We start from the raw sequence: 18,333 nt of genomic DNA on the forward strand, positions 1-18,333 counted from the left end.
GAAGTCCAGATGAGATCTAAAGGTGTTCTCTAAATTATTGTGACTTTAGGAAGTCAAAACAAAACAAAGGAGGGGTGCAGGGGTGTAACTGAAGCGTGCCTGACACGGATGTCAGCCGAACCACTGCCCTTTCAGACATGCTGCTGTAACCGAAGTGTGTTCCTCCACCTTCCCACCCTCTGGGGCTGTTCTTGTATCATTACCTTCCCTGCCCTTTTGATCTAACCTAGGTCAAGTACACTCACCTCTCCAGCACTCTCTGGCCCCTCATCCCTACTTATCTTCTTAGAATTTATCACTAAATGCAAGTACATCATCCATTTGTCCATGTGTTGACTCTCCTGCCTTGCTAGAAATCCACCAGAAACTAGTTCTCTCTGCCACTGTATCTCTAATGTCCAGGACCGTGCCTGCTACGCAGTGGGCACTCAATAAACATTTGTTAAATTAATGAATAAATTAGTTTTGATTAAAAATACAGTATTATTCATACATAATGGAATTCCGATATTAATTTCCAGTTCTTCCTCACTAAGAAATGGGGACCAAGAGTGACCACACACAATTCGTGCATGCTAAGTTGCTTCACTCGTGTCTGACTCTTTGCAACCCCTTGGATTGTAGCCCACCAGGCTCCTCTGTCCATGGGATTCTCCAGGCAAGAATACTGGAGCAGGTTGCCATGTCCTCCTCCAGGGGACCTTCCCAACCCCGAGACTGAACTGTCTCTTTCGTCTCCTGCATTGGCAGGCAGGTTCTTTACCTCTAGGGTCACTTGGGAAGCCCAGCCCTATACGATACAATTATATGATTATGTCTGTTTTCTACTATAGTCTAAATATTACTCCTATGATTAAAAAAAAAAGTAGGAAATCGTATCAGAAACCAATGCTCTGGCTAATTGCCTGGTGGTGGTGGTTTAGTTGCTAAGTCGTGTCCAACTCTTATGACCCCATTGACTGTATGGGAGGCTCCTTGCCAGGCTCCTTGTATATGGGATTCGCTAAGCAAGACTACTGGAGTGTGTTGCCATTTCCTTCTCCAGAGGATCTTCCTGACCCAGGAATCAAACCCATGTTTCCTGCATTACAGGCAATTCTTTACCAACTATGAGGGAAACCCATAGCTAATTGCTTAAGTAGTGAAATTTCAGTTCACCCAGACAGCTGTCAAAGAATGGTGACTTCTGATCAGGCCAGGGGTTCCTACCTGGACTGTGTATTCTTCTTATCTGTTTCTCCTAGCCGGAAAGGAAGAGTCAGGCAGTCACACAGACTGCTTCCTATCCCCACCCTCACAATTGCCTAGACAGGGGAGTACAGAGGCAGGGCCTGGTGTAGGTGAGGCTGAGGCTGCAGGTCCTTAGCAGGAGGGAGTGAGCAGGCTTCCCTTCCTGGACCACTCCCACTGGCTCTGAGCTCGCCACTCACGCCTGCTCTTCCTGCCTCCAGCAGAAGGCAAAGATGCATGCACCACATGTGTGTTTTTGAGAGCACACAAAAAAAGACAAGGCCCTACTGTTTCACAAGAGGCAACAGGAAAATCATCATCCAGCTAAGGCGGCTTTGCTTTGATTGGTGATGATCTGAACCACAGGCCACCGGGGCTGTTGAGAAGCATTGGGGCTTCTCTGGGAAATGATGCCTGGGATCGCTGCTTAGCCCTCTAGCTACTGTTGCACTCTGGTGACTTTCTTATTAGACTGTCATCATGCTAACTGCTTAATGACAGATGGTCCTTAAGTGATATACACCTCTTCTGTGGGTCATGTTGCTGAGTGGTGCTCACCCCTCGTAGCCAGCTTGGGCCCATCTGCCCAGACAGGTGTGTTTAAACACAATTCTGATGATGCCAGTACAGAGTATGCTCCAGGAAGCATTTGTTCCCTTTAATCCTTGGCCCCAGCCAGCCCCTTTACTACTGGCATGGATTACAGGAGCTCATTTGAGGATCACCATGGGCTCCAATTGGGAAAAAAAAAAAAAACAAAACATATTAGTAAGGATTTTGACAGAAGCAGAGTTTGAGTTCCTGATAATTACTATTTCACCAAACCAACTGGGACACAGAGCTGCAATTAGAAAGAAACAATCTTCCACATATAATGGCTTTCACACTGCATGATACTATTAAATAACCATCATTAGCTACTAAAGTACATACTACCCATTTTCCAGAGCCCTTTCTCTGCCAGGAAATTTAAGACCAAGAATGATCAATGAATGAGTCATCAGCATGATCACTGTTGATACAGGACATGCAAATTGAAATTAGAAGATTGAAAAGTATAAGGAATTACCACAGATGGTGATATCACACTGATATTAAAGCTGTTCTTGCAAGAGACCCAAAGTTCATTTCTTCTTTGTGTCTACAGTTCATGGGTTAGAAAAAAGAAGGTACTATCCATGGAATGCTATGGGGAAAAAAAGAACAAGGAGGTACTGGGCAATTTTCCAGGTACTGTGCTGGGTGTTTCAGATACGAAGATAAATAAAACATAGCCACTGTTCTGAACAAGCTTACAGATTGGGAAGTGGGGACAGACAAGTACATACACACAAAAATCACAGTACAATGTGATAAACACAGTAATCAAAGTGTACACCTGGTACTTGACAGCAAGGTAGAGTGTGCCTTGTAGGAGAGAATTGAGATGGGGGAAGAAAATCAGTCTGCTTAAGAATCTGCAACTTCCTAAATAAGGACTTTTCATTCTCCTTGAAAGCCATCTTCTTCCTCCTCTCATATGGAGAAATGTTCAGATTATACAGGCATAGGAAAGATAGTAAGCAAATAAGGGAGAAATGAAAGACAGGTGACTCAGAGAAAACACACTTATTCTAAGCTTTTTCAAGCCTTTAGAGATGTAATAAATTAAGGGGGAAGTTTTTAATCAGAACATGAAACATAGGCTGTGTTCTTTACACATTATAACGATCCAATGACTACAGTAGCATTCTTGTATCTTTGAGAAACATTTACATTAAATTGAGGTCTGAGAGGAAGGCAGATTCCTAACCAGGCTCCTTCTCTTAATATAATTTTAAAACAGTTGGAACTCCAAACACATGTTGTTTAGCCCGGAAACATGCTGCCTTTTGCTTGGTTGTTTTTGTTTGTTCCGGATGAGCTCACAGATACAATGTTAAGAAATAGATGGCTAATACTACCCAAAGCAATTTACAAATTCAATGCAATCCCTATCAAGCTACCAGCCACATTTTTCACAGAACTAGAACAAATAATTTCAAGATTTGTATGGAAATACAAAAAACCTCGAATAGCCAAAGCAATCTTGAGAAAGAAGAATGGAACTGGAGGAATCAACTTGCCTGACTTCAGGCTCTACTACAAAGCCACAGTCATCAAGACAGTATGGTACTGGCACAAAGACAGACATATAGATCAATGGAACAAAATAGAAAGCCCAGAGATAAATCCACACACATATGGACACCTTATCTTTGACAAAGGAGGCAAGAATATACAATGGAGTAAAGACAATCTCTTTAACAAGTGGTGCTGGGAAAACTGGTCAACCACTTGTAAAAGAATGAAACTAGATCACTTTCTAACACCGCACACAAAAATAAACTCAAAATGGATTAAAGATCTAAATGTAAGATCAGAAACTATAAAACTCCTAGAGGAGAACATAGGCAAAACACTCTCAGACATAAATCACAGCAGGATCCTCTATGATCCACCTCCCAGAATGCTGGAAATAAAAGCAAAAATAAACAAATGGGATCTAATTAAAATTAAAAGCTTCTGCACAACAAAGGAAACTATAAGCAAGGTGAAAAGACAGCCTTCTGAATGGGAGGAAATAATAGCAAATGAAGCAACTGACAAACAACTAATCTCAAAAATATACAAGCAACTTATGCAGCTCAACTCCAGAAAAATAAACGACCCAATCAAAAAATGGGCCAAAGAACTAAATAGACATTTCTCCAAAGAAGACATACGGATGGCTAACAAACACATGAAAAGATGCTCAACATCACTCATTATTAGAGAAATGCAAATCAAAACCACAATGAGGTACCACTTCACACCAGTCAGAATGGCTGCAATCCAAAAATCTACAAGCAATAAATGCTGGAGAGGGTGTGGAGAAAAGGGAACCCTCCTACACTGTTGGTGGGAATGCAAACTAGTACAGCCACTATGGAGAACAGTGTGGAGATTCCTTAAAAAATTGCAAATAGAACTACCTTATGACCCAGCAATCCCACTTCTGGGCATACACACCGAGGAAACCAGAATTGAAAGAGACACATGTACCCCAATGTTCATCGCAGCACTGTTTATAATAGCCAGGACATGGAAACAACCTAGATGTCCATCAGCAGATGAATGGATAAGAAAGCTGTGGTACATATACACAATGGAGTATTACTCAGCTGTTAAAAAGAATTCATTTGAATCAGTTCTGATGAGATGGATGAAACTGGAGCCGATTATACAGAGTGAAGTAAGCCAGAAAGAAAAACACCAATACAGTATACTAACACATATATATGGAATTTAGGAAGATGGCAATGACGACCCTGTATGCAAGACAGGGAAAGAGACACAGATGTGTATAACGGACTTTTGGACTCAGAGGGAGAGGGAGAGGGTGGGATGATTTGGGAGAATGGTATTCTAACATGTATACTATCATGTGAATTGAATCGCCAGTCTATGTCTGACACAGGATGCAGCATGCTTGGGGCTGGTGCATGGGGATGACCCAGAAAGATGTTATGGGGAGGGAGGTGGGAGGGGGGTTCATGTTTGGGAATGCATGTAAGAATTAAAGATTTTAAAATTTAAAAAATAAAAAACTAAAAAAAAAAAAAAAAGAAATAGATGGCTAAAAAGATTTGATATCATGGCATGGCTCCTGTCTATCTCAAACTCTCTTTTTATTTAAGTAAAATTCACATGACATAATCTTAACCATTTTGAAGTGTACAATTCAATGGTTTTAGTACATCCACAACGCTGTACAAATGCCACTGCTATCTAGTTCCAGAAAATTTCATAACCCCAAAAAGAAACCCCATATCCATGAAGCATTTTGTCTCCCCTTCTCTCTCCCCCTAACCGTGGCCAACCTGTAAGCTGTTCTGTCTCTGAATTTGCCAGTTCTGGATGTTCCATTTAATGGAATCATGCAGTACCTGACTTGTGTCTGGCTTCTTTTACTCTGCATAATATTTTCAAGGGTTGTCTACATTGTAGCATGTTTTGAAATTTCAAACCTTTTTATGCCAAGTGCCTGCTCAGTCATGTTTGACTCTCTGTGACCCCACGGACTATATTTCTGCCAGGCTCCTCTGCCCATGGGATTCCCTAGGCAAGAAAACTGGAGTGGTTTGCCATTTCCTACTTCACATTCCTTTTTGTGGATGGATCATAAACGGATATACCACACTTTTTTTATCCATTCATCAGTTGATGGTATTGTTCATCTTTTTGGCTATTATGAATAGTCCTGGTGTGATGATTCACGTACAAGTTTTTGTTCAAATGCCTATTTTCAGTTTGGGGGAGTAAATATCTAGGAGTGGAATTGCTGGGTCAGATGATGATTCCAAGTTTAACTTTTTGAGGAAAGGAATCATCAAGTATTCTAAAGTTGCTACATCATTCTTTATGCCCACCAGCAACATCTAAGGGGTCTAACTTCTCCATATGCTTGTCAGCATTTGTTATTTTTCTTTTCCTTAAAAAATTATTATAGCCACCCTAGGGGGTGTAAAGTAACACCTCACTGTCAACCTCTTTTCATGGATTAAAAATTCATCATAGAAACTACTTCACAAAGAAGAAAGCAGGCTCACATCAGGTCTTCTTTTCTTTTGTGTACGAGGCGACCAGTAAATTGAGAGGAGATTTCCCTAAGATGAACTGCAGGACAAGCATATGAGATCCTGAACAGTAGGGCTGTGCTTTACAGGCTCTCATCACCCACGGCCACTGGAGCAGCCACGATAAACACCAAGCGGTCTAGATGATCACGGTGGAAATGTCAGCCTCCTGAGTAATAGCCAGGTGTCTTTAGTCAGTGATCAGCAAAGAGGCATTTAAATCATTATGAGGTTTGGTTTGTTAAAAGCTCTTCTGGAGGGAAAAAAAAAAAAGCCGTGATAAAAAAAAACAACCCAATGAACATTTTCATTTTTTTCTCCATATGTGCTGTATTTTTTAAGGAAAATGAAATAAAATTAACCACAAATTCCACATGCTACTTTCTTAAGTAATTTTTTGAGGTAAAGCAATGAGTTACACAGCTTGGGAAATTTCTTAGGAAATTTTGAATTTCTTCCCAGTACATTTCTCATTAATAATTCAGTGTCCATGGCACACACTCCTGTGAGAGCCTGTCATCTTTTCTTCTATCTCTGATTGCTATAATCAACACACTACAAAAGGTATTCTTTTCCTTTGAGGAGCACTTAGTTTTGAGAACTAAAACATATATGCAAATGATACCTGTATAAAGCGAGGGGAAAATAGAAATTATACTGTTTTTCCCTTTCAATTTCTGCATTCCACACTGTCTGGCACAAATATCCTTGATGAGGAGTTTCGTTTCTATTTAGGTTTGCCTCTCCTTATTGTAAACGGTACTGATGGAAGGGATGATGAGACTCACAAGACAGTGGGTGCTTCCTGGTTGAGGGGAAGAACTAACAAAAACTGGACAGAAAGCTAAATCTTGAAAGAGCCCCCGCCGCGCTAGGATGCTGCGGGTCAATTTTCCAAGGAGCCCACACGATTCAGACAAGGACTTGAGAGAGATCTTGAAAAGAACTGGGGAGTTGGAGTGATTCTTTTTTGGACTGGAAGAATTGGAAAGCCCAAGGGAACCCAGATTAGGGATAGTGGGACGTCCTAACAGATCGTTAAAAGTCATGATAACTGAACTGTTTTTTGTTCATTTAGTAACTGTTCAGTTCCTAAATAAAGTCAGCGCGCTTTAGGCGTGCCTACATCGATTTCTGTCTCTTAAACGTTTAGGAACGTAAGCAGCCCACATCCAGGGGGCTCAAAATAGGCTGAAATCTTAGGTATTTCACAGAAAGTCTTGAACAAGGTCCGTCCGCCTGCTGTTCCTGGAGTTGGTGACAGGTCCGATCACCTGCACGGCCGGACCCCGACTGGCACCCCTGCTCGCCCAGGCCTGTACACTCTCCTCCCCCGGGGCCCGCCGACTCTGCAGGGTACAAAGTACAGCAGGGACGCGGGCGGAGCCTTTCCAGGCGGCGCAGCCGTATCTATCCCCAGCGAACACCTAGATGGATTTTCAATACCGCGCCTGGCACGTTTGGATGGGGGAGGGCGGGAGAGCGGTTAGGCTCCGGCTCCTCCGCTCCCAGCTCCGCGTCCTCCTTTCGGCAGTCGCTGTTGCTCGGCAGACGCAGGGGGCTCTGGGCACTACCGGCTGTATTAAGAGATTCGCGGTGGGTTTTCTCCGGGCCCCCAAACACTCCCGCCCGCCAAGCGCTGCCTGCGGGGTTGTTAGGCAGAAGCCCCGAACGCCAGGTTGCGGTCCTTTCTCCTCGCGCTCTCGGCTTAGGGTCAGTTTCCGCGACTCTTCAGAGTCTATCTGAGTGGGCGCCTGTGCTGGGGTCCCGCCCCAGGAAAGGAGAGGGACCGCACGGAGAACGTCACCGCGCTTACCAGACCGCACGGGCACTTTGCACCGGCCAGCTGCGCGTCGGTCTGGAGACAGCGCGCCTTGGGTAAGGAATTCCGCAGCGGGTCAGAGTGGAAGGGCAGGCGGGGGCGGGGCGGGGGGGGGGGCGGTGGTTAGGGCTCCGGACGATGGGATCCGCGTGGAGTTGGGGGACCCTCAGGGCGGGGCGGCAACCGAGGGAAACAGATGAACTCCAGACATCGTCTGTGCCTAAGGTCGGCTTCACGCCTTGCTTTGGCTAGGAGCTCGGTGGGATGGGACAGCATCTACAGCCTTGTTCCTCACCCACCTCCAGGAAAGCGGAGGCACTCCCCAGGTCTCCCTGAAGGATGGGTAAAGGGGAACCTTGGAAGCAGCTGCTCTAGTCGACTGGAGCTCAAAACTGGGAAGGAAAAATTGGGCGAAGGGTGATAAGCCACCTCTATCGCCTACCTTCCTCGCTTTCTCCGCCCCCCGCCCCCCTCCCTTTCGTAGCTGCTGACGCGCTGGTGGTGTCTATTAATCATTCGCCAGCCCACAGCCGCCGCAGTTAATGGCTGTGCCGCGCGGGGCTCCAGTCTCCCGGCCTCCCCTCTCCACGCTCGCGTGTGCCCAGGCGCCCAGGAGCGGCGAGCGGCTGCGCACCGGCAGCCGCCGGGCGATGCGCTCCGCCGGCAGCGGTGGAGCTGCGCTTCCTGCGGTCGCTGAGCGCTTCCCCCAGGCGCCGGGTGACTGGGAGCTGCGGGCGGACCGCCGGGGTGCCGAGTGAGGGCGCCAGCGGCGGGGGTCGCCCGGAGAACGCCCTAGCCCCGGCAACCCCACCGGCCCCCATCAGCTGAGATGTTCCCCAATGGCACCGCCTCCTCTCCCTCCTCTCCTAGCCCCAGCCCAGGCAGCTGCGGCGAAGGCGGCGGCGGCAGGGGCCCCGGGGCCGGCGCTGCAGACGGGATGGAAGAACCGGGGCGAAACGCGTCCCAGAACGGGACCTTGAGCGAGGGCCAGGGCAGCGCTATCCTCATCTCTTTCATCTACTCCGTGGTGTGCCTGGTGGGGCTCTGCGGGAACTCCATGGTCATCTACGTGATCCTGCGCTACGCCAAGATGAAGACGGCCACCAACATCTACATCCTCAACCTGGCCATCGCCGATGAGCTGCTCATGCTCAGCGTGCCTTTCCTGGTCACTTCCACATTGCTTCGCCACTGGCCCTTCGGCGCGCTACTCTGCCGCCTCGTGCTCAGCGTGGACGCAGTCAACATGTTCACCAGCATCTACTGTCTGACCGTGCTTAGCGTGGACCGCTACGTGGCCGTGGTGCACCCCATCAAGGCCGCACGCTACCGCCGGCCCACCGTGGCCAAGGTGGTGAATCTGGGCGTGTGGGTGCTGTCGCTGCTCGTCATTCTGCCCATCGTGGTCTTCTCGCGCACGGCGGCCAACAGCGACGGCACGGTGGCCTGCAACATGCTCATGCCCGAGCCCGCCCAGCGCTGGCTGGTGGGCTTCGTGTTGTACACTTTCCTCATGGGCTTCCTGCTGCCCGTCGGGGCCATCTGCTTGTGCTACGTGCTCATCATCGCCAAAATGCGCATGGTGGCCCTCAAGGCCGGCTGGCAGCAGCGCAAGCGCTCGGAGCGCAAGATCACCCTGATGGTGATGATGGTGGTGATGGTGTTTGTCATCTGCTGGATGCCCTTCTATGTGGTGCAGCTGGTCAACGTGTTCGCGGAGCAGGACGACGCCACGGTGAGCCAGCTGTCGGTCATCCTCGGCTACGCCAACAGCTGCGCCAACCCCATCCTCTACGGCTTCCTTTCAGACAACTTCAAGCGCTCTTTCCAGCGCATCCTTTGCCTCAGCTGGATGGACAACGCCGCCGAGGAGCCGGTCGACTACTACGCCACGGCCCTCAAGAGCCGCGCTTACAGCGTGGAGGACTTCCAGCCCGAGAACCTGGAGTCAGGCGGCGTCTTCCGCAATGGCACCTGCACGTCCAGGATCACGACCCTCTGAGCCCCGGGTCCGAACCGGGGAGCCTTGAGCCCAGAGAAGGGGAGAATGAGGAGAAAGGGAGGCCGGATGCGAGAGGCTAAAGGACCCCAGGCGTCGGGGTGCGAGAATAAAAGCGGGGCCAGGACACTGCGCTTCGGGTGGAAACCCAGGAAAGGCGCGAGACAAACGTGGACCCGGAGCTTTGCTTATAAGCTGGAAGACTAGCGGGCCCCTCTTCCGCTTCTTCCTCCCTTGCGCTTGCATTTTTCATCCCTCTGTGCTCCCCCCACCCAAGGCAATTTCGGTCTCTCTTTCCGCCCGGTCCTGCAGGTGCAGGTGGTGAACTTACAAACGTCTCCAACTCGGCCCGACCCTCAGCCCCGCCAGCCGTTGTTTCTGTTTAAGCTGAGCCACGGTTACCGCCACAGGTTTCCCTCGGGAAAACACAGCTCGCCCTCAGCGGCGCCCTGCGGCGGCCCTCGCTCGCCGGGATTCTGCTTGATGCCCCTAGCGGAGCCTGGAGAACCCTCGCTCTCCCTCTCCGCAGCCCTCTTTTCAGGGAACTCGGACTGGAAAAGGATCTAGGCAGCGGGTCTTTCCTCTCACTCTCGAGTGAAGGAAGGTGCGCGCATCCCATCCCCAAACCTCCCCCCACCCCGACTCCCCATCCACCCAGAGCGGAGCCAGGTGCTTAGTAAAATCGGTCCCGCGCTTCGAGCCCCAGGCATTCTGCGATCCTATCCAAACCCCCTCTTTGGAGCAAAAAGGAGCTGAGAACAAGTGACTAGGGGTTTTAAAAAAGATTCCGGGGTTTGATGGGGGAGGAAGGCTTGTAATGGAAGTCACCCTCTCGCCTGGTTCACAAAGGGCGCTTTTGGTTTCAAAGACCAAGCGCAGGGGGACTTCCGGGGCGCTAGTCTGCCTTAGGCCAGGCGGGACAGGGTGCGATTGCCCCGGGGGACGCCCGGGAGCGCGGGTGTAGCTCCACTAGGCTTTCTCCCTCACCCTAGCTCCTGGAGGTGCCCATCCAAGAGTCACAACAGGCACCAGGCGGGGACCTCGGGTGATGCCTTCCCAGTCTCGGCCAATCCCGACCATGTCACCGCCACCTGCAGGCTAGAGGGTGCGGTCTGCCCGACCCCTGAGGGCTGCTGCCTTTCAAGCGGTGCCTAATAAGTTATTCTCTTGCTTAACATATTTATTTATTTATTTGTGGTGTTTGAAAAATGTGGTCTCTGCTTTCCTTTTCTCTACTTGCCCTAGCCGAGGGCCTTTTCTTCAGGATATTGGTGGGGCCCGCCCAGAGGCAACAGGGGACCCCCAAGGTCCCCTCAAAACCTCTCCTTTTTGCTAGGCCCTCTTCTTTGATTCTTTCCTCTAGCCTTTCTGTTTTGGCTTGTCGTCAGTGAAGTTTGCAGAGTTGTCCCTACTTTTCTTATGTAGTCTCTTGTTTTAAATAATGTGGTTTAGCCTCCTCCCATGCAGAGTGGAAAGTCCCAGCTTTCAACATCGCCCTATATATGATTTGAATATACATGTATGTATTCAGTATATATATATATATATATATATATATATATACACTATATTCAAATCAAAATAGACTCACATACTAGATACATTTATCTTGCTCCCTTGTCATGAGTCCATGAAGCAATTGCCAAACGCAGTCACTAACAGTGACAGGTGTGAGACTGGCTAGAATGCTTTTAGATATGAGGGTTCAAACAGCCTGCCCTCAAACTTGGAACTCCACAGCCTGATTTAGACAGACTTTAGTAGGCACTGAGGATGTCCTTGCTTATGTACCTGTTTCTTCTAGGTTCTCAGCCTAGGTGATTCTCACATACAATCTAGGTAACACCGGCACTTCTTTTGAAGACATTGAAAGTAAATTAATTTGGGTCTGTGTTTTGTCTGACCAACTTCACTGGAAGCCTGAGCAGGGCAAAGACCAATAATCTTACTTCTTTGTATTACCTGGGTTGCTTTAGGATGCTGGCTTCTACATAGTAGGCATTAAATACATGTTGGTTGGTTGACTGTTTCAGTAAACCAGAGTGTATTACAACACTCAGGAGTTCTCAACATCTCGGGTTCTCAGGTTCCTTCATTAACATGATACACAATGGTTGAAAATCACTATGGAAAGATGTTTTGTGTATATTTGCTTCAAGAACATTGTGCTTTTCTGAAAGCAGTAACCAAGAGTTACAATGTCCCTTAAAGTTTTATTTAATGAACAAACATGCTTTTGGTCATAAATTTGAAAGTTTAGATCTGTCATTTAAAAATCATGCATATTATTACTCCTTTGGAAAATAGATTTTTAATAGTTAAGGACAGTGAAATTTACAAATAAAAGTCGTGATCATTATCCTCTTCTGGGGACACAGATCTAGTGCTCTTAACCTGTTTCCATTGTAATATTAACTAAATAAACAAATGTATTATGTTGTTGCAAGTTGTCTGACTTTGCAATTTGAATCTTCCTGTTTCAACAGATTATTTCAACACACACACATATTGGCTTAGTTGTTCTTTGTTTCATTTAGATATTAAAAAGTAAGATTTCTGATTACCTTTGGAATTTTTACCAAGATTGGGGTTATAATTTTACCTATTTTTTGAAGTCTGTTAGTTCTGAGAAAGAAAAAAAACCTGAGTCAGTATGAATAGGAAACTGTACTTCTTCCTCTGTGGTTTGCTGTGGTTACCAGACGAACTAGATGATATCACAATCTCTCACAGATTAAACTACTGGCTGCCCTCATTTATGACCTGAGACTCTGTTATGAGAGTAAGTAATTGCTAATTTACATCCCAGGGAAAGGTAATGGAAAGGGAAAAAAAGAGATGTCCTAAAGATGTTGCAAAGGGCAATGGATAAAGGAAATACAAAAAGATCAGATCTCAACTGAAAAGAAGAAAGATGTTTTTAAATATTTTTAATTGCAGAAAAGTCACACAATAGAAAACATACTATCTTAACCATATTTAACTGTACATTTTGATGGCACCAAGTACGTTCATGTTGTTATGCAACTCTCACCGTCATCCGTCTCACCTTCCTAAATGGCAATTCTGTCCCCATTAAACACTAACTCCGCATCCCCCCTTACCACCCACCCCCATCCTCTGGCCCATTGCATCTATTGATGGACTTCTGGACTCTATGAATTTGACAATTCTAGGTACCCTGTGTAAGTGGAATCAAACAGTATTTGTCTCACCTAATGTATACCGGAGTACATTTTTAAGATGACCTTAATACATGTCTTACAAACAGATTGTACCCCTCCTTCCCCGCCCCCCACCCATGCAATACAGTAGGCCCTCACCAGCCATCTGCTTCATAGCAATCCCACTCCTGGGCATATACCTGGAGAAAACCATAATTCCAAAAGATACATGCACCCCAATGTCCATTGCAGGACTATTTACAATGCCCAGGACATGGAAGCAACAACCTAAATGTCCATCAGCAGAGGAATGGGTAAAGAAGATGAGGTATATATACACAGTGGAATGTTACTCAGCCATAAAAAGGAGTGACACTGTGCCATATGCAGGCAGAGACGTGGATGGACCTGGAGACTGTCACACAGAGTGAAGTAAGTGAAAAAGAGAAAATTAGCATATAGGAATGCATCTATGTGGAATCTAGAAAAATGGTACAGTAAGACATATTTTGTGCTTTTTTCAGTGATGGCCATTTCCATCCTTGGAAGAATTTAAGAAGGTACTAAAGGAGTTTTTTTTGTTTGTTTGTTTTTTAACATTTTATTTTCACAGCAAAATAAGGAAAAAGGAGTATTTTCCAAGCAGTGATTCCAGAACCAGGGTGGGGGGATTGTGGGCTTCAAATACCTTCAAATGCCTTGTAACTCTAGGCTTTATAGTTCTACGCATAATCTCAGCATGATTAAGAATAGCTGAACTGTTGCTCTTTCATTATTTTTAAAAGCTATAGCAAGGTGGCAAATTGAACTCATAACTCCGATGTGCAGAGAAAACATTCTGTTCTTTTTGTTTTAATTCATCTGACCAACCAAGCCCCTTCCAGCTGGTTGGCTGGGAGGAAAAATTAAATAACTGTTCAAACATCCAGCTGAGCTGATAATTTAGCCATTTTCAGAGAATTTCAAATTTTTATTTAAACATGTTTCAATAGTCTCTTCGCTGGCTTCCCTTTCCTCTTTTGTTATCTTAAAAGTGGCTTTAGAGTGAACTGGGAGAGGCTTTGTGTCCTAATGGAGGAGGGAATGAGGTGGGGTCCTTGGGAAAGGGGTCCCGTCTGCCCTTTGATCTCTGGGAAGAGGGCATTTGTCCACTGGGATGATCCTGGTTGCAGTTTGTTTCAATCTGCAGCTTCCGGAGCCTGTGATCTGACTTCTCAGCTTGGCGAGGGTCATGCCTCAACTCCTGTGGGGTACAGCCCTCTCGGGGTCTTAGGGGTCCTCATATAGCCTCCCAGTCTGGGGTCTCTGCCAAGACTCTGCCTCTGCCAAGGAGTGACCTGGCCTTGCCACAGCAGGCAGCCTCCTGGTGAGCCTCTTGGCTCAGTGACCAGAGGGAATCCAGTGGCTCTAGACTGGTGACCCTCAGGATCTCCTCGGGCTGGTAAATTTTTCTGTGGCTCTGTCTCAGGTCTTTTGCATTTCTTGACAAAGGTCAACCTCACTCATTAAAAACGTTTCATACACCCTGCCTCCCTGTTACATTAGACAAAGAGCACAGGACTTGAGTCATTCAGATTGATTAGCCTTTGATGTATTGCTAAGACTAAAGGACTCAAGTCCTGTGCTTTTCCTCTAGTGTAATAGGGATGCAGTTAGATTTAGCCTGTGATGGCTTCCCAGGTGGTGCAGTGGTAAAGAATCTGCCTGCCAGTGCAGGAGACGTGGGTTTGGTCCTTGGGTTGGGAAAATCCCCTGGAGTAGGAAATGGCAACCCACTTTAGTATTCTTGCCTGGAAAATTCCATGGACATGGGAGCCTGGCAGCTACAGTTCACGGGGTCGCAAAGAGTCGGACGTGACTGATCAACTGAGCGTGCACACATTGCTATATTGAGGCAGGAGAAAAAGAATTTGACAAATCTCTGTGCAACCCCCACCCCCACAGCCTCCTCTTATTTCCAAGCCTTTTCTCATGGCCTAGAAGTTGGTGATGAGCCTCACCTCAGGGTGAGACACGGCAATGAAACATGATTTATGGAGGAACATAAAATGTATCAGTTTAATGTCCACGCTCTCTCTTACTGGGAACCTTGGTGTTCTCAGGGTAGAGTTTCTGAGGTCATCTTCTCCCACAATACCCCAAGATAGGATCATATTTGAAAATCTTTGATGCCTCATCCAATTTAACAGTGATGATTGGAAAATGCTGAATGTATAGTTTGGGCTTGAGAAATGAAAAAGCAAGGAGTTCTCCTGGAGAACAATATAGAAAATACATTTTAAAAAATTGTGATATATTCCCAGTTTATTTTAAACAACTAATAGAGATAACATAGTCATATCAGTGTTTGAAAAAAACACTTCATTAGAAGGGTTATGTCTTGCAAATCTTATCTTGCTCATCCCTTCTTTATTCCAGCGTGCCATATCAGACAAGTTAGGTCCTTAACTGTTATGACTGATAGGCAATCACATAATTGTTACAGTGGTGTGTGCTTTAAAAACAAGGTATCACAAAGCTGCTCTCTTATTGCACCATACACCTCTGAGCTCATAAGAACCTCTTCCACATATTCAGATGAGTATCTTGCTTTTCACTGAACACATTTCATTTGTTGGTGTTAAAAGAAGGCAGAGAGGTTCAGGATTGTTACATGGCTTCCAAGAGCGAGGCAAATGCTGAGATAATGTTGTAAGTGATTATTTACTGCTTTGCTGACTATCTAGAGATGGGGTACTATAGTAAGTGTACTTCTGGAAGCAAAATCCAGCTACTGATTTTACCCATAAGAAAAAGGATGATGTTTCTGCAATGACGATATAATTGAGAAAGCATGTGAACAGAAGCAACCAGTTCAAACAAAAATATCAAGACACCTGCTTGTCAAACTGTTGGGTGGAGAAAAACATCATTGCAAAAGGAGTTATAGCTTTTAAAAGCCCTTTGGTAAAACATTCACTTTGATGATGAACTTAACTATTGTCAAAACATATATCAAATGCAATCTTTTTGGCCTAAAGCTGGAAATATTATACTTATTTAAGGCTGAGACTACAGGCACGCTTCTAAAATTCTTTGGAATAATAATGAGCTTAAAACTCTAAAAATAAATACCTCTTTAAGCCAGACTGATTCAAGTCTTCTGTTTTGATTGGACAAAAAATATAAAAGAAAATGAGAAATAGGGAATGCCATTGGCTAGCACAGTATCTCTGCAGTAGAATTTGACTCTATGCTCCTCCTCAGCATCTACATGCCCAGACCAGACACAGATGATGACCTCCAGTGCTCCCAGCCTTAAAAATTTAAGAAAGACTTACCATGTATCAGAGTCCACTTGGAGAAAGACATACTATGGAGATGCTGTAGAATAGCATGTACAGAAAAAGTTCTGACTTTCACAATAATATCTGTATCAAAAGACAACTAATACTTCATTTAAAGAGAGAGAGAGAAAAAATTCTAAGACATCATAGGCAAGCAGGAAAATATTTTACAATAATACATGTGACTGGCAAGACTCTTCTAGGAAAGGTTGTCCAAATATTGATGAACAGTAAATCTCAATAGTGTTCTTTCTGTCTCTATAACCCTTGAACAATTCATTAATCTACCTAATATTATTAGCAGTGGCAAAATGTCTATTCAAAGTCAATAATTAAGTTAAACATCCTCCTTCATGTCTAGTGAGCCACTGTAACTAGCAAATCAAGAAAATGTCTGCACATCTTTTGCGATAGACTCTCAGGTCTCCCTCTATATAAACTCTGTGTGGAATCTGAACTTAAACACACACAACCTAATTAATGAAGCCAAAAGAAATTTCTTAGGTAATAATTGGTGAAACAGAGCTTCAAACCTCTGCCCACCACCTCCTTTTCAAGTTCCCATTTCTTAATGCTTCTCCCTTCAGCCTAGTACTCTTTTTTTCTGACTTTCCTCACCTCTCCCAATAGAGCTCTTCTCAGAAAAGGATTTCTTTTGATTTGTAGTTTACCTCACTGACAAGGCTTCGGGTGTTATTTTCCAGAAGCAAGGGTTTTTAATAAGGATGTATTATCAGAAGGTCAGGCAGCCAGCTGTATCCTTGAAATTACATCTGTTTCCAAAGCAAACATTTCTTAACAAGTGGCCCACAGCCCTGCAACAGAATCACCCAAGAACTTATGAAAATGCATATTCTCTAAGCTCCATGTTAGAGACCTTGATTCATTAGGTCTGGGATGAACCTTGGTATTTCTAAAGTACTTAAGGTGTGAGATCTACCAGTTTAACTGTTAAGAGCATGGAGTTTGCCATCAGCAGATGTAGCTCTGTTTTCTTCACTGGGTGATAATGGGCAAGGTAATCTCCATACTCAGATTGTGCTCATCTGTAAGATCAGGATGATAATACCTCCTTTACCTGATATCATGAGACAACCCATGTTGAATGCCAAACCGGAATGAAAACCTAACTAGCTCACATAACTGAAAATTCTTAATGAAGAACTCATGGTGTACTTGGTCTGTAGCTCGGTACAATATATCTCTTTTCAGTTTCCTTTTCTCAACTCTGACTTTCACAATCTTGGCTCTATTCTCAGATTGGCTATTCCTGTGTAATTACAGACAGCTGCAGAAAACCGAAATATTTTCCAGGTTCAAATTTCAGGGGAAAGAGGAAAAATGATTCTCCCTGATTAGACTCAGATCATTTATCTGTTGGGAGGTGTGCCTCCATGTGTCCCTCACCCTCTGTGTTCCTTGCTGGGTATGCAAGAATATGAGGCGCTAGCCAATTTTTACCTAGATTATTTCTCAGAGTTTTGTTTTTAGCAAGCAATCTTGAGTAAAGGCAAAGAGAAGGCTCGATTACTGCTTACTACAATTCGATGGTTTCCCCAAGATCCGTGTCCCTCAGCTGTGACCCAGGCCCATCACTGCACAGCATCCATTTGGGCTCACACTGCCTCACCCCCGTGAGGATCAAGGACAGATGGAAGTATTGCTAATCACGTTGCTTACCGGCTGCACCCTGAGTTACAACATTCTCTGTCTCTGACCCAGAAATCTTGTGTCTTCTGCTGGCCTCTATGAAATAGCAAAAGAACAACTTACTAGCTTGTAAGTAGAATAAAATAAAATTCCAGATCCTGATAGAATCTACCACTGCACCCATTAGCTGGGCCTGGGGATTATGGTTGGCTGGGCCTGGGTGATACACACTACATTTGGAGCTGGGAGTGTCAGCTCTACCAAGAAGAGGGAGGGGCAAAGGGACAGATCTCAAGAAGAAAAATTGTATACAATTACCCCAAGTAGATGACGAAAGATACATTACGTGGCAAAAAATAAAATTAAATAAAAATCGACAGCTGTCTAGCACAGATTTAGGAGCCAGATATGTGTGTGTGCATGTATCAGACAGCATATTAAAAAGCAGAAATAGCACTTTGCTGACAAGCATCTGTATAGTCAAAGCTATGGTTTTACCACCTCA

The 18,333-nt window shown here is 45.3% G+C and overlaps 1 protein-coding gene across 1 annotated transcript; it reads left to right on the forward strand.

The window, feature by feature from the left end:
• Window positions 1-8,238: 8,238 nt before the first annotated feature.
• On the forward strand, window positions 8,239-12,134 carry SSTR1 (somatostatin receptor 1). The gene has a single exon (XM_069558769.1). The coding sequence runs from the start codon at window positions 8,519-8,521 to the stop codon at window positions 9,689-9,691; it is 1,173 nt and encodes a 390-aa protein (XP_069414870.1). The 5' UTR covers window positions 8,239-8,518; the 3' UTR covers window positions 9,692-12,134.
• The last annotated feature ends 6,199 nt before the right edge of the window (window positions 12,135-18,333 follow it).

Source organism: Ovis canadensis, chromosome 18, assembly GCF_042477335.2.
Source record: "Ovis canadensis isolate MfBH-ARS-UI-01 breed Bighorn chromosome 18, ARS-UI_OviCan_v2, whole genome shotgun sequence".
Classification (NCBI taxonomy): domain Eukaryota; kingdom Metazoa; phylum Chordata; class Mammalia; order Artiodactyla; family Bovidae; genus Ovis; species Ovis canadensis.